This window comes from Phodopus roborovskii, unplaced genomic scaffold (assembly GCF_943737965.1).
Source record: "Phodopus roborovskii unplaced genomic scaffold, PHOROB, whole genome shotgun sequence".
NCBI classification, from domain to species: domain Eukaryota; kingdom Metazoa; phylum Chordata; class Mammalia; order Rodentia; family Cricetidae; genus Phodopus; species Phodopus roborovskii.
In genome coordinates, this window is record NW_026126511.1 from 43,424,808 (window position 1) to 43,438,443 (window position 13,636).

At 43.5% G+C, this 13,636-nt stretch overlaps 2 protein-coding genes across 3 annotated transcripts in view; one reads left to right on the forward strand and one right to left on the reverse strand.

Annotated features, from left to right (window-relative positions):
- Reep4 (receptor accessory protein 4) overlaps positions 1 to 13,636 on the reverse strand; it is an 816,909-nt gene that overhangs the window by 220,547 nt on the left and 582,726 nt on the right. The gene's annotated exons all lie outside the window — the stretch shown is intronic.
- Positions 9,643 to 13,636, forward strand: part of Ppp3cc (protein phosphatase 3 catalytic subunit gamma) — a 60,589-nt gene continuing 56,595 nt past the window's right edge. Inside the window, exon 1 of one of the 2 annotated variants that reach the window (XM_051195426.1) lies at positions 9,643 to 9,960. In XM_051195426.1, coding sequence (XP_051051383.1) covers positions 9,912 to 9,960 — 49 coding nt within the window. In that variant the 5' untranslated portion in view covers positions 9,643 to 9,911. The other variant, XM_051195427.1, reaches the window with a different exon arrangement.

Sequence of the window (13,636 nt, forward strand, 5' to 3'; positions counted from 1 at the left end):
AAAATGAGTGAACAGTAGAGGACTAGGATTTAGATTTTTATTTCCTAGGAATGATGATCATCTCTCTCTCTCTCTCTCTCTCTCTCTCTCTGTGTGTGTGTGTGTGTGTGTGTGTGTGTGTGTGTGTGTGTGTAGAGTCATGAATCCCGGCGAGAGTACAGAGGCCAGAAGAGAATATCAGTCTACCTTTTTTTAAGATGGGTCCATTATTAAACCTGGAGCCTGGTGCTGAGCTGACAGCCAGCAATCCTAGTGACCCCTCTCCTGTCCCTCCCCCACTGCTGAGGTTGCAGGGGCACATTAAAAACCTGACCATTTACTCAGGTGTCAGGGAAGGGCCCAGAACAGAGGACATTTGACTTGAGTTGTAGCTCTGTGAAAGTCTAAGGGAAGAAGGATGTTCCCAGCTAAGGGGCTGGCAAAGTAAGATGTGGTTAAGTTGATGTACTAGAAGCCCACGATGCCCTAACTGTAACAGCCCCCAGAGGAAAGGTGCTGTGCTGAGCTTGGGGAAGTTGATAGGAGTCATGTCAGGAAGGGGAACTGGCACCTGAGACTTTAAAGCCAAAAATGGCAGATCTGCTTTATGCTCTTAGGAAACTCTGCAATACATAAAAATGGACTTTTCTGGGAGTAAGTTGACAGGCCTCAGTACATGAAGGAAAGGGGCCCTCTACTGATTAGTTTTGTCTACCTGACACTAAGTCGCCTGGGGGGAAGGACCCTCAATTGAGTAATTGCCTCCATCAGGGTATATGGATGTATCTGTGGGGAGTTTTCTTGATTGTTAACTGATTCCCCCATGGGCAGTGCCATCTCTGGGCCTGTGGACCTGGTTGGTATAAAAAGGGTGACTGAGCAAGCATGGGGAAGCAGGCCAGTAAGCAGCATTTCTCCATGGTCTCTGCTTCAGTTCCTGCTTCCAAGTTCTGCCCTTGGGTTCTTGACCTGGCTTCCCTCAATGATGAACTGTAACCTGTAAACCAAATAAACTTCTCCATATGGTGGCTGGCCTGGAACTCACTATGTAGACCAGGCAGGCTGGTCTCCACCTCATTGAGATCTCCTGCCTCTGCCTCTGCCTCTTCCTCTGCCTCTGGAGTGCCGGGATTAAAGGTGTGCACCACCACACTTGGCTTCCCAAAGTTACTTTTGGTCAGTGTTTTACCTCAGCAACAGAAAGCAAACTAATATGTGGGTTTCTCCCAGGAAGACCAGTGGATAACATGCCACTAAAGTATTATATAAACCCAGAAACAACAGTCAGATTAACAACCAGCAAATGTATGCTTACCAATTGGAAGAACTTTCTTCAGCTTTTCATCTTTTAAAGTGATCTAAATAAGTTTTCTTCCTTCCTTTCTTCTTCCTTCCCTCCTTTCCTCCCTCCCTTCCTCCCCCTCTCTCTTTCTTCTTTTCTTTCTCCTTTTCTTAAGACAAGATTTCACTATGTTGCCCTCAAACTCACTAACATTTAACCTTAGTCTTCCAAGTGCTGGAATTACTGGCATGGGCCATGTTTACTGGGTATTGCTGGCTGCCAGCCCAGCTCCAGGTTCAATCAATAATGGAATCTGTCTCAGAAAAGTAAGGTAGCTTATGATGTCCTCTTCTGGCTTTTGTACTCATGTAGGGACTTATGAACCCCTTCACATACATACATACATACATACATACATACATACATACATACATACACCATACACATGTGTTTTACTACTCAATATAGATATATATAATTCTTCTATTTTTCTTTGTTTTTCAAGACAGGGTTTCTTCTTTGTGTAGCCTTGGCTGTCCTGGAATGTGGTGATATGTTATTTATAATCTAACAAGTAAAGCTTACCTGAAGATCAGAGTGCAAAGCTAGCCACACTAGTTAACTATAGAGGTCAGGCAGTGGTGGTGCACACCTTTAACTCCAGCACTTGGGAGACAGAGACAGACAGATCTTTGTTAGTTCAAGGCCACCCTTGCCTTGCACAAAATTGATCCAGTCTAAAAGAAAAGCAGAGCTCACACAAAGGTGATCCTAGCACTTGGAGTGACACGACTTTAATCCCAGCACTAAGGAGGTGGAGACAAGAAGGCACATGGCTGGGCAGAGAGAGGGATATAAGACAGGAGGAGACAAGAGAGATGCAGTCTGAGAATTCCTAGCATTGATGGGCAGTCTGAAGTAGTAGGCATTCAGTCTGAGGAAGGGTCCCCCCTTTTGTGGGAGGATTCAGTAGAGGTAAGAGGTCTCTTATGGCTCACTCTTTAACTTCTCTGATCTTTCAGCATTTACCCCGATATCTTGACTCTGGGTTTTTAGTATTAAGATCTATTAGTGCTACACTGGAACTCACTCTACAGACCAGGCTTGCCTCAAACTCACAAGTACTACCTCCCAAGTACTGGGATTAAAGGCATTCACCACCACTGCCTGTTGCAAAGAATATATATTTTTAACATGACTTGGCAATGCAGCCTTAGTAATCTAAGCTACTTAAGAGGCTGAAGCAATCAGTGTTGGAAGTTTAAGGCCTGTTTGGGCTAGGGGTAAATTCAAAGCCATCTTAGGAAGATCCTGACTCAAAATAAAAAGTAAAATGGGATGAGGGGTATGAATTAGAACAAGGTATGAAGATAGATGCTTATGAAGATGGCTTTAAGATTGCTTTGTTTGCTAACTTCAAACAGTGATATTAGAGCTGAAGAGATATCTCAGTGGTTAGAGCACTTGCTGCTCTTGCAGAGGACGGAATTTGGCTCCCAGCTTACAATATTTTATAATTCCAGTTTCAAAGGATCTGACACCATCATTGGATCATACATACATGTAGGAAAAGCACTTATACTCATAAAATTTTAAAATTAAATTTAAAAAAGAAACCATAATGTTATTTGGGATTTAAAGAAAAAAGTTAAACAACAACAAAAAGGACTAAGGAAATAGATGCTTGCTGTGCATGAATGAAAACCTGAATTCAAATCCCAAGATTACTGGGGCTTGCTGGCTGCCAGGTTCAGTTAGAGACCATGCCTCAAAGGTCTTAGTCACTGTTCTATTACTGTGAACAGACACTATGACCATGGCAACTCTTATAAAGGAAGGCATTTAACTGGGACTGGCTTACAGTTTCAGAGGTTCAGTCCATTATCATCATGGCAGGAAGCATGGCAGACCCATACATAGATATAGTGCTGGAGAAGGAGCTGAGAGTTTTGCATCTGAATCTGCAGTCAGCAGGAAGAGACTGCCACACTGGTCAGGCTTGAGCATCCGAGACCTCGAAGTCCACCCCAGTCACACTTCCTCTAGCAACACCATTCCTACTCCCACAAGGCCACCCTCCTAATAGCTGCCATTCCCTATGGACTTATGGGGCCATTTATTTTAACTGCCATAAGTGGAGAGTGATAGGGAAGGGACACAATGTCCTCCTATTGCTTCTGTACACACACCTGCATATGTGTGCCTGCATCCACACGTATGTGCATGGGTCACACAGTATGGAGTATTTCTCTCGTAAACCAGAGGATATGTACTGCAAAACAACTGTGTGGCTCTTTTAGAAATGCTTATTCAGGGGCTGGAGAAATGGCTCAGCAGTTAAGAGCACTGGCTGCTCTTCCAGAGTACCCAGGGTCAATTCCCAGCACCCACATGGCAGCTTACAACTCTCTATAACTCTAGTTCCAGGGGATCCAACCCTCTCACACAAAATAAGAATGCACATTTTAAAAAATCATCAGAAATGTTTTTTTTTTCTAATTTCTACAGTGTTCTTCCTTCTTTGGCCTACACTTAGCTGAGATTCATGGATTCATATAAATAGAAACTGAAGCCCGGTTAGTTTTACAGGGCAGTAGAAACAGTGACTCCCTGCTCTTTTTATTAAATTGAAGGAGTTCATAATCATTTATTTCTTAGAGGTGATTAATTAAGATTTATACAGTGTTTAGGGAGCTCCTAGGGGGTTACTCCAAGTCTCACAAGCCCTGAGATGGAAACCTAAATTTAAAGTAATTAATAGAAATCCAGTGAAACTTGAATCCCTTTGGTTTTTGGAAACAAGGTTTCAATATGTAGCTTGGTCTGCTCTCAAGTTCTTTTTTCCCTTTCTTTTTGTTCCGTTTTTTCTTTATTTTATTTTTTTTAAAGACAGAATCTAGTGTAGCCCAGGCTGGACTTCTGCTCAATATGTACCTGGGAGTGATCTTGAACTCCTGATCCTCCTGCCTCCTCCTCCAAAGCTGTAGGCATACACGCTATGCCCAACTATGCCCAACTCTGGCTTTGATCTCCTGACCTTCCTGCTTCAGCCTCCAGGGCAGTGGTTCTCAACCTTCCTAATGCTTCACCCCTTTAATACAATTCCTCATGTTGTGGTGACCCCCCCAGCATAAAATTATTTCATTGCTCCTTTGCAGCTATAATTGTGCTACTATTATGAGTCGTAATGCAGGATATCAATCCCTGTGAAAAGTTCATTCAACCCCTAAGGAACTCAACCCACAGGTTGAGAACCAGTGCTCTAGGGACTAGAACTGCAGGCATGCATTACCACAGGCAACTGAATGTTAATCTTGGTCATTTCAAATGTGTTTGCCAGTTTTGTCCCATGCAGAAAGTAGTAAGACAGAGACATGGGTAGTGATTAACTCAATGAATCTTCTACTTGCTTGCTTGTTTGTCTGAGACAGAATCTCACTGTGCAGCCCAGGCTAACCTAGAACTTGCAGTCTTCCTCTGTTTCCCATATGCTGGAAATACAGCTCTTGTTTTGATTTGTTTTTGTTTTGTGGACGAGGGCTTGTATATCCCTGACGGGTCTTAATTGTGTGGCTGACACTGGCCTTAAACTCCTCCCTCGTCCTCCTGTCCCAGCCATCCAAGTTCTAAGATTACACTGTTGGTGCTTACAAGTGCTCTACCACTGATCTACATCCCCAGCCCTCTTATTACATTTAACTTTAAAACATGGTCTCAATGAGTTCTCTAAGCTATTCTTCAACTTTGTGCCCAGGCTGACTTTGAATTTTCTGGTTTGTCTGAGATTTCCAAGTAGTTGGGATTGCAGGCCTGTACTACCAGGCTGGTCTCCTTTACTCTTTTGACTCTTTGGGAGATCCACCATCTAGCTCCCAAATAAATCACACAGAGTCTTATTGTTTCTTACGAAGGCCTGGTTTTAGCTTGGCTTGTTTCTTGTCAGCTTTCCTTAATCTAAATTGTCCTGCCTACCTTTTGCCTCTAAATGTTTACCTTTTTCTATTTCTGTGTATCTTTCTTTACTTCTTACTGCATGTCTTGCTGTGTAGCTGGGCTACTGGCCCCTAGATTCCTCCTCTTCTTTTCTTGTTCCCCGATCTTTCTCTCCCTAGATTTCTCCTCCTATTTATTCTCTCTGCCTGCCAGCCCCGCCTATCCTTTATTTTGCTTTGCTATTGGCTGTTCAGCTCTTTATTAGACCAATCAGGTATTTTAGACAGGTAAAGTAACATAACTTCACAGAATTAAACAAATGCAACATAAAAGAATGTGGCACATCTTTGCATTCTTAAAGAAATATTTCACAGCATAAACAAATGTAACACATCTTAAGTAATATTCCACAGCAGGTCCTATTCTTAAATTTTAATACTTTATATAGTTTTCTTTTTCTTATTTTGTGTGCACATGGTGTGTGTGTGTGTGTGTGTGTGTAGTGTATACCTTGATAGTGTATATGTAGGTGCTAAAGGAAGATATTCTATTCAGTGTCTTCCTTTATTGTTCCCACTCTCTTATCCCCCCCTGAACTGGAGCTTGCCTGCCATTTGGGTTAGACTAGTAGGCTAGTGAGTTCCCAGAATTTCCTGTCTCCACCCCTCAGTGTAGCGTGTTCAGCTTTTATATGTGGGGGCTAGGAATTTGAATTCAGGTCCTCATGCTTGAATAGAAAGTTTTCTGACTCATTGAACCATCTCCCCAACCCTTTATTTTATTTATTTGATTTTTGTTGTTGTTGAGACAGGCTCTCACCATGTAGCTTTGGCTGGCCTAGAACTTGCTGTGTAGATAAGTCTCAAATTCATGGCAATACTTCTTTTTCCATCTCTCAAGTGCTGGAATTACAGCCATATATTACCATGATGAAAAATATTATGAATTGTTTGGCCTTGACCTTTTTCAACACTTGAAGTGCCGTGTTTTGTTTTAAACAGGAATTCTTGACATTGACAGATGAGATGCAAATATCTTATTTTATGCCTTTTAATTATGTTTATCTTTTTCATGTAGTTAAATAGAGTAATCTTTTATTACTTAATTACTTTTGTGCTTAGGAAATCCTTATCTGAAATCACTGAGTTGGTTTTGTATAAAAGAGAGAGAGAGAGGAAGAGAGAGAGAGAGAATGTGAAATCTAGGACCTCCTGTGCGGTAGGTAACCACTGAGCCACATCCTTAGTTCCATTGTTTGTTTTCATAGAGCTCTAGCTCCATCTGGGGCTTGTTATATTAGTCAAATAATCTACTACTGACTTGTTTTGTTTTGCTATTTGAGACTGAATCTCACAGAGCCAAGGCTGGCTTCAACCTTGCTATGTAGTCAGGATGACCTTGAACTCCTGGCTGTCTGCCTGAGTGCTAAAACTACAGGTGTGCACTACCACATCTGACTGGACTGAGTTTATTTTGTTTCTGTTTTTGTTTTTTCCAGACAGGGTTTTTCTTTGTGTAGTCCTGGAAGTCCTGGAACATGTTCTGTGGACCAGGCTCGCCTTGAATTCATAGAGGTCTGTCTTCCTCTGCCTCCCAAGTTCCAGAATTAAAGGTACATACCATTATTGCCTGGCTAAATTTATTCTGAGCTGATAAATGTGCACATGGAAGGAAGAGGTGTCAGCAAATACTGGGATTCATTAGGGCTAGATTTTTCATGCCGGATAATTTCTTAATTTTATACAGATTTTTTTCTTTCATGTACTTCATGTAATCACACCCTCCCTTATTAAAACAAGGGTGAGTTTGTATTATATTCAAATTATACCTTAATATTTAAAGCAAAAGCACAAGTTTCTTTGAGGGCTGGAGAAGTAGCTCAGTTGGTGGAGTGCTTAATTAGCATGCACAAAGCTCTGGGTTCCATCCTACAAGCATACAAACTTTGTGGTGGCACAAGCAGGCTGGGTGGATGGCACACCCAGCACTCAGGAGGTAGAGACTGGATGATCAGAGAGTTAAGGTCAGGACTTTGAGATGCTCAGTGGATAAGTCGAATGCTAAGAAGCCTGATGACCTGAGTTCAACTCCCAGGACCAACACTAAGGAAAAGAATCAACTCCTGCAGGTTATCCTCAGACTTCCATATGTGTGCACTGGAACTTGAATGTACAAATACATATGCACAATAAATAAAAGCAATTTAAAATATTAATAAAGTAGAATAACTGAAACCCTGCATCAAAACAAAAATAATTTTAAAAATGGGAGTAAAAAAAACCAGTTTTCCTTAAAACAATAGTCAGTCTTTTGGTGTGAAAGCTCTCTGATTGTCATAGGTTTTAAGTGTGTGCATGATATATGTGTGTGATTGGTGCATATGACAATGAGTGCACATGAAGGTCAGAGGCCAGCTTTTAAAAAAAATCAGTTCCTTCCTTCCATCTTTCCTTCAGCTTTTATTGATTGATTGATTATTAATTAGTGTGTAGTGTGTATGTGAGCATGCATGTGAAAGTCAGAAGACAACTTTGTAGGGTTAGTTCTCTTCTCGTATTTTTTCGGGAATTCTAGAGAGCCAGTTCAGGTTGCCCGGCTCATGTAGCAAGTATCATTACCTGTTCTCTGAGCCATCTTGCTCATATAAGAAGAACAACCTAAACACAGAATATAGTCTCTGCCTGGAGTATCTGCCTACTGGGGAAGGAACGACACAATAAATATTCTGAACCTCCTACCTCCACCTTCTGGACGCTTAATTTTGATGTCATTGGGGGGAGGTCTCTAATTTAAGATCCAAGTAGGTACGTCAGTGTGGTGGTGTATACCCTTAATCCCAGCACTTGGGAGGCAAAGGCAGGTGGATCTCTGTGAGTTCAAGGCCAGCCTAGTCTACAGAATAAGTTCTAGGACAGCCAGGGCTACACAGAGAAACCCTGTCTCAAAAATAACAAAAGATCTAAGTAGTTGATTAATTTTTCCATAACTATTACTGAATAATTCATTTCCTTTGGTTTGTAGTTTCCCAAACCTTTTTGTTTTCAGCAATCCTGTGAATGTTAACATCCACTATGCCTGAGAGAGTTATGGCACCCTGGTTGTTTTTTTAATGGAGAACTTTCTTAAAATATGTCAGCCATTCTCACTGTGGAAACCTGAAACCAGGTTCTGTGAAAATAAAGCCATGTTTTAATTATTCCCTGAAGTAATCCTGCCTCAAGTGTGCCTTACTGTGAAAGATCTGAGGTCGAAACGTCAAGAGGCAATGTAGGGTCTGATTCGAGTCTAGATCTCCAGACCTCCTTTCTGTGTATAAATCTATACTAGGGGAGACTTATACCCTGCAATCACTTAGGAAGAAGCTATCAATAGAACTTTCTGTAATGGCTGGGCATGGTGGTAAACAATAATCCCAGCACTTGGGAGGTGGAGGCAGGAGGAACAGTAGTAGCTCAGGGTCATTCTGGGCTACACATCACGTTCCAGGCCAAACCTGAGTGACTTGAGACCTGTTTCAGGAAACAAAACAAACAAAATCCCCCAAACAAAACAGAACAGCTTTGTGCAATGATGGCAAGGTCCTATCACAGCCAATAATGTAGCCAGCACCTGAAGTGTGGCCAGTACAGAGGAAACTGAACTACTTAAATTTACACAGTCACATGTCATTACTCATTGGCTACTCACTGTAGACCACCCAACTTCGACCTCTGACCTCCACTTGCACTTGCTATGGGCGAGCCCACTAGCACACACAAAAGCAAACACCTCATGAAGTCACACAGGCACACACACACACACACACACACACACACGACAGGGAGGCAGATGCGGTGTCAGTGCAATAAATACGTCCAAATAGGCAGGTGGCCTATTAAGGAAAGATCACCTGGAAGTCAATTCCCTTCATCAAGGAGGCATGGACTAGCGTCCTAGAAGCCAGTGACTGCTTTCTCTTGGAAGTGGAAAAGGAGTCTTTCCCAGCCTCCCAAATGCTGGACTGGAACTAGGACAGACGCGAAGGTCTTTAGGCTACTAGGTACAAGTTCTGAGCAACAAACATTAAGTTGTTGTAGGGGTTTTCAAGGTTTGGGGGGTTGGTTAATGAGAGAGGGCAATCTGGGGAGCTGGTAGAATGGATAATTTCTTCTAGAGACAAAGTAGTAAGGAAAGAATCGTTCATGAGAAGACAGGGGCTCTCTCTGATGAGGGGAAGATGCCGGGCTGGTCTCAAGATCGCAGCTGCCTCCGCAGCCCCTGGGGCTGATTTTGAGAGGCTGATTTTGAGAGGCTACCGGTCCGAGTAGGGGTGGCCAGCAGCTGGCACAGAGCACCCGCCCATCACCAGGCTGACTGTGGGCAGCTGGATCCAGAGCGGAGAGCGGCGGGGCGCGCGTGCGCAGAGTGCGGCGGCAGCGGCACGCGGGGCCGCCGGGAAGTTGTGAGCGCGGAGGCGCGCACGCGGGGCTCCGGTCGCGCGCAGCGGCGGTCTCCCCAGTTGTGTCCCTCAGCCGCGGTCGCCGTCGCTCTCGACGCGGTCGTCCCCGCCGAGCCGCGGGCGCCGCCGCAGGGAGGGAGCGGCGCTGCGGCCGCCGCCGTCCGAGGACGCCCCGTCTTCCGGGGCCCGGCACGGTGGCTGCCGGCCCGCCGAGTGCAGCCCGCTGGGGAGGAAGGCGGCGGCTCGCGTCGTGCGGGCCGCCGGAGCCGGGAGGAGACCATGTCCGAGAGTCACCCTCAGTTCTCCACGACCGAACGCGTCATCAAAGGTGCCGAGCGCGCCGCGGGGAACGGCCCTCGCCGAGCGACGGCTCGGGGACTCGAGGAGCGGGGATGGAGGCAGCGGCGGGAGGCGCTGCAGGGCGCGGGGAGGACCGGGCGGCTGTCCGCCGGCGTCCTCGGTGACTGCTGGACGGGTACCTAGCGGGAGGTGGGTAGAGCGACCGCGCCCGCCATCCACTCCCACAGCATCCAGGCGCTCTCTCCAGATTCCTTTTTCCTCGTCTCCTAACTAGGGATGCCGTCTGGTGTTGTGTGAGCAGGGAGTTCACTTAACTCACCCCCAACCGTGCCCTTTCTTGGGCTCAGCTCTCCCTTGCCTAACCCCCCCCCAAAAAAAAAAATTCAGGGGTGTGGTGGGTATACCCTGCCCATTTAGCCCACTTTCTCTGGATATCACAAGTCACTGCTTTTCCTAAAAGAAACAAGTGATAGTAACACAAATCTTTTTAATGATGCTTAAAGGGGCTAAGAGATTTCTTGACATGTGGGTCCCCTGTTTTCACTTTGGTTGTAGGGACTTGGTGAATAGTAACCTCTGATTGAGATGTCTACCATTATATCTTATTTTCATTGTTATTATAAGAAGAAAATATAAAGGTGTTCTCAATCTTTCAGGGTTTTATGGTGCAGTTTCTGCCCTTTAGCTAATAGGACCTGTCAAAACGTAACCCCTGATTCATGTGGCCTCTTTTGTCCGACTGTGAGACCTCCTCCATCTCTCTCCGTATTAATAGTTGGTTTGAAAGCACTGTTTTCTAAGAATGTAATATGCTTAGACCAGCTGTTTCTGGCCGAGGTGGTTTTCATCACAGAGGGAGAAAACTATTAAAATACTTTCTTCCCCCATTTCATTTTGATATTAAGAGAAAGGAAACTAAGATTAGTAACGATTATTTTTTAAAATGGGGAGCCTATTGTGTGCTCACAGAGAGAAGGACAGTATTAATATCATAAATGTTAGGTACCTATGGTACTTTTGGACTTCTGTCCTTAGGATTTGATATCATTGGGGATTTAAGTCAATTGCTCATATAATGGTTGTCAGTTCTTTAACAGCTAAAGTGTCCCGACCATTTTAGTGTAAGTCTGCGTAGCAGCTAACCCATAAGGAGGATATATACCTCTTTTAACACAGAGAAATACAAAAAATCACTTCACACAACCTTTTCTGATGGGGCAAGGTCATCATTTTGTACTTTTAACTTCTGAACTGAACTGTACAGTGCAGCCAACTGTGTAAGGGTGTTGGCAGTTTCCTCCTGCATTAAAATGACTTCTCACCACTGTGCCATTGTATTGTTTCATCCAGCCTTTTCTTTCTAGTACCTTTCTCTGTCAAAATATGCCTATTTCTCAGCCAAAATAGGCAAGGAAACAGTTAAACCTGAGTCCCCTGTGAACTCAGGATCAATGAGGTCTGATGGAGGCTTAGCGGCACCATCAGACCTTCAAGAATCTCACAGTCTAACCTCTTTTTGTACCAGTCATTTCCACCATCATGTATAAAGGACGTTTGTTATTTCCACCGTGTATAAAGGACATTTGTTATTTCCACCATACTGTATAAAGGACATTTTAAAATGACCACTTCTTACACTGAAACACAAGTGGAATGAAAGTCAGGGGAAATACAGGTGCTGTTTATTGCTGGTATGTTTACAGCTAAGTGAATAAAGTGAATACCATACTGTAGGATATGATCAAACTTGTTCATTAACAGAATTACAAATTACAAGAGGCTGTAAACTTTCAAGACCAGTGTCTCTCTGTGTGTAAGGGATTAAGCTGAGCTTCATTCTGTTATGCAGCCAGGCAAACTCATGGTTACTCTCCTATAGCAGTCTTAAATGAATGGGAGTACAAGTGTAAACTACATACCTAGGTTAAGCCTTGTTTTTTGTTTTTTTTTTTTTTTTGAGACAAGGTCTCTCTATGTAGTAGTACTGGGTGTCCTGAATCTGTGATGGTGCAAAACTTTAATCCCAGCCCTGGGGAAGGAGAGGCAGGCAGATCTATATTATTTTGAGGCCAGCCTGGTCTACAGAGTGAATTCCAAGACAGCCAGGGAGGTATACACAGATGAACCCTGTCTCAGAAAAACCAAAAATAAGTAAATAAAACAACTTTAGCATGAGCACTTGACCTCAGCAATGTTGGATTCTGGGTAACTTTTTTCTTGGGTCTTCTAGGGTTTGAAATAGTTGAAGTTGCTTTTTAACAAAATGGGGTGTGGTGCTAAGTATGGTGGTACATGCTAGTAATCCCAGCACCAGGAAGGTAGAGGCAAAAGGAGTCAGGAGTTGAAGGTCTTTCTCAGTTACAAAGTGAAATCAAGGCTAGTCTGGGCAACTTGAGACCCCCCCCCCACAAAAAAAAAAAAAAAAACAAAAACAAAAAAGGAAGGAAGGAAAGAAAAGAAGCCAGGCATGACTGTGTGAGCAGGGAACTGCCTATTGTATTGGGCTCCCGATCCTGATTTGATACTCTTTGCCTGGATAGTTGTCTGCCTTTATTCACAGCTCCAAAGCTGAATTGGAGGTGATGCCACACCCGTTATTTTTGGTTTCGTTATTTCCTGTTAACTTTAAAGTCTACTTAATTGTTTTGTGAGAGCAAATCTTGAAGAACAGTGGGTGGGTGATTGTATTTTAAATGTTCTTTGAATGCAGCTTTCTAAAACCGAAGGAGGTAGAAAACCTGCTTTACTCTTTCTTGCTTTGGGGCCTTGTTTGGGGAGTTGCCTTTTGTGTATGTGTGTTTTTTGTTGGTATCAGAAATAATGGGTTTCATTTTAATATTTTTATCCTTTGGTTGTGAGACTTAGTCTTTAATAGAAGAGCCATTTCTCCAGCCCAGCCTGTCATCATAACTGTACGCATGTATGTATGTGTGTGTGTGTGTGTGTGTGTGTGTGTGTATATATGTATTGAGATGGGGTCTCACTGTGTAGCCATGGCTGAAACTCACTGTATGGACCTCTGCCTTCCAGGGCTTCAATCAAAGACATTTGATGTCACACTTAGCTTTTTACTTTGCCTTTTTGTTGACACTTGTTTCTGATTAATAACCTCATTTGCCATAATTTTCTTGTCTAGCCTGAATCACATGAGTGACAAAATGATTGTGAAAACTTAAGATACTATTAAGAAACATGAAAGCAGTTTCATAATCCGTCCCCTGGCCCCATGATTTTGCTATGTAGCTCTGGCTGGCCTTCAGATTAGTGAAGCCTTCCTGCCTCACCATCCTAAGTGCTGTGCTTACAGGTGTGTGCATCGTACCCAGCTTCATACTAGGTCTCTAGCTACCTGAGTGGTTAGCAGAGAATTCCTTAGCAGCTGAAAACCTCCAAGGATTAAAAAACAAATCGAAACAACCTCATCCTAGTTTCCTGGAATCACCTGTTCCAAGTACTGAGGTTATGTGAGCAGAATGCTGTCTATGATGATGAAGAGGTAAACTTCTGTCCAGCATTTGTCTGGTGGCTGCTTTCTTCTGCAGCTTCTTTTATGTTTAAAACCTCTTAGGATGCCACTAACTCGTTAAATGTTTTTAAGTGCTATCTACAGTGTACCCTGACTGTGTTCACTTGTTTCTCTGCTTTGAAAGTCAAGATTCTGTGAACCTCTAAAGCAGAGGCTCTGAATTGGGGTCTTGCTGCTG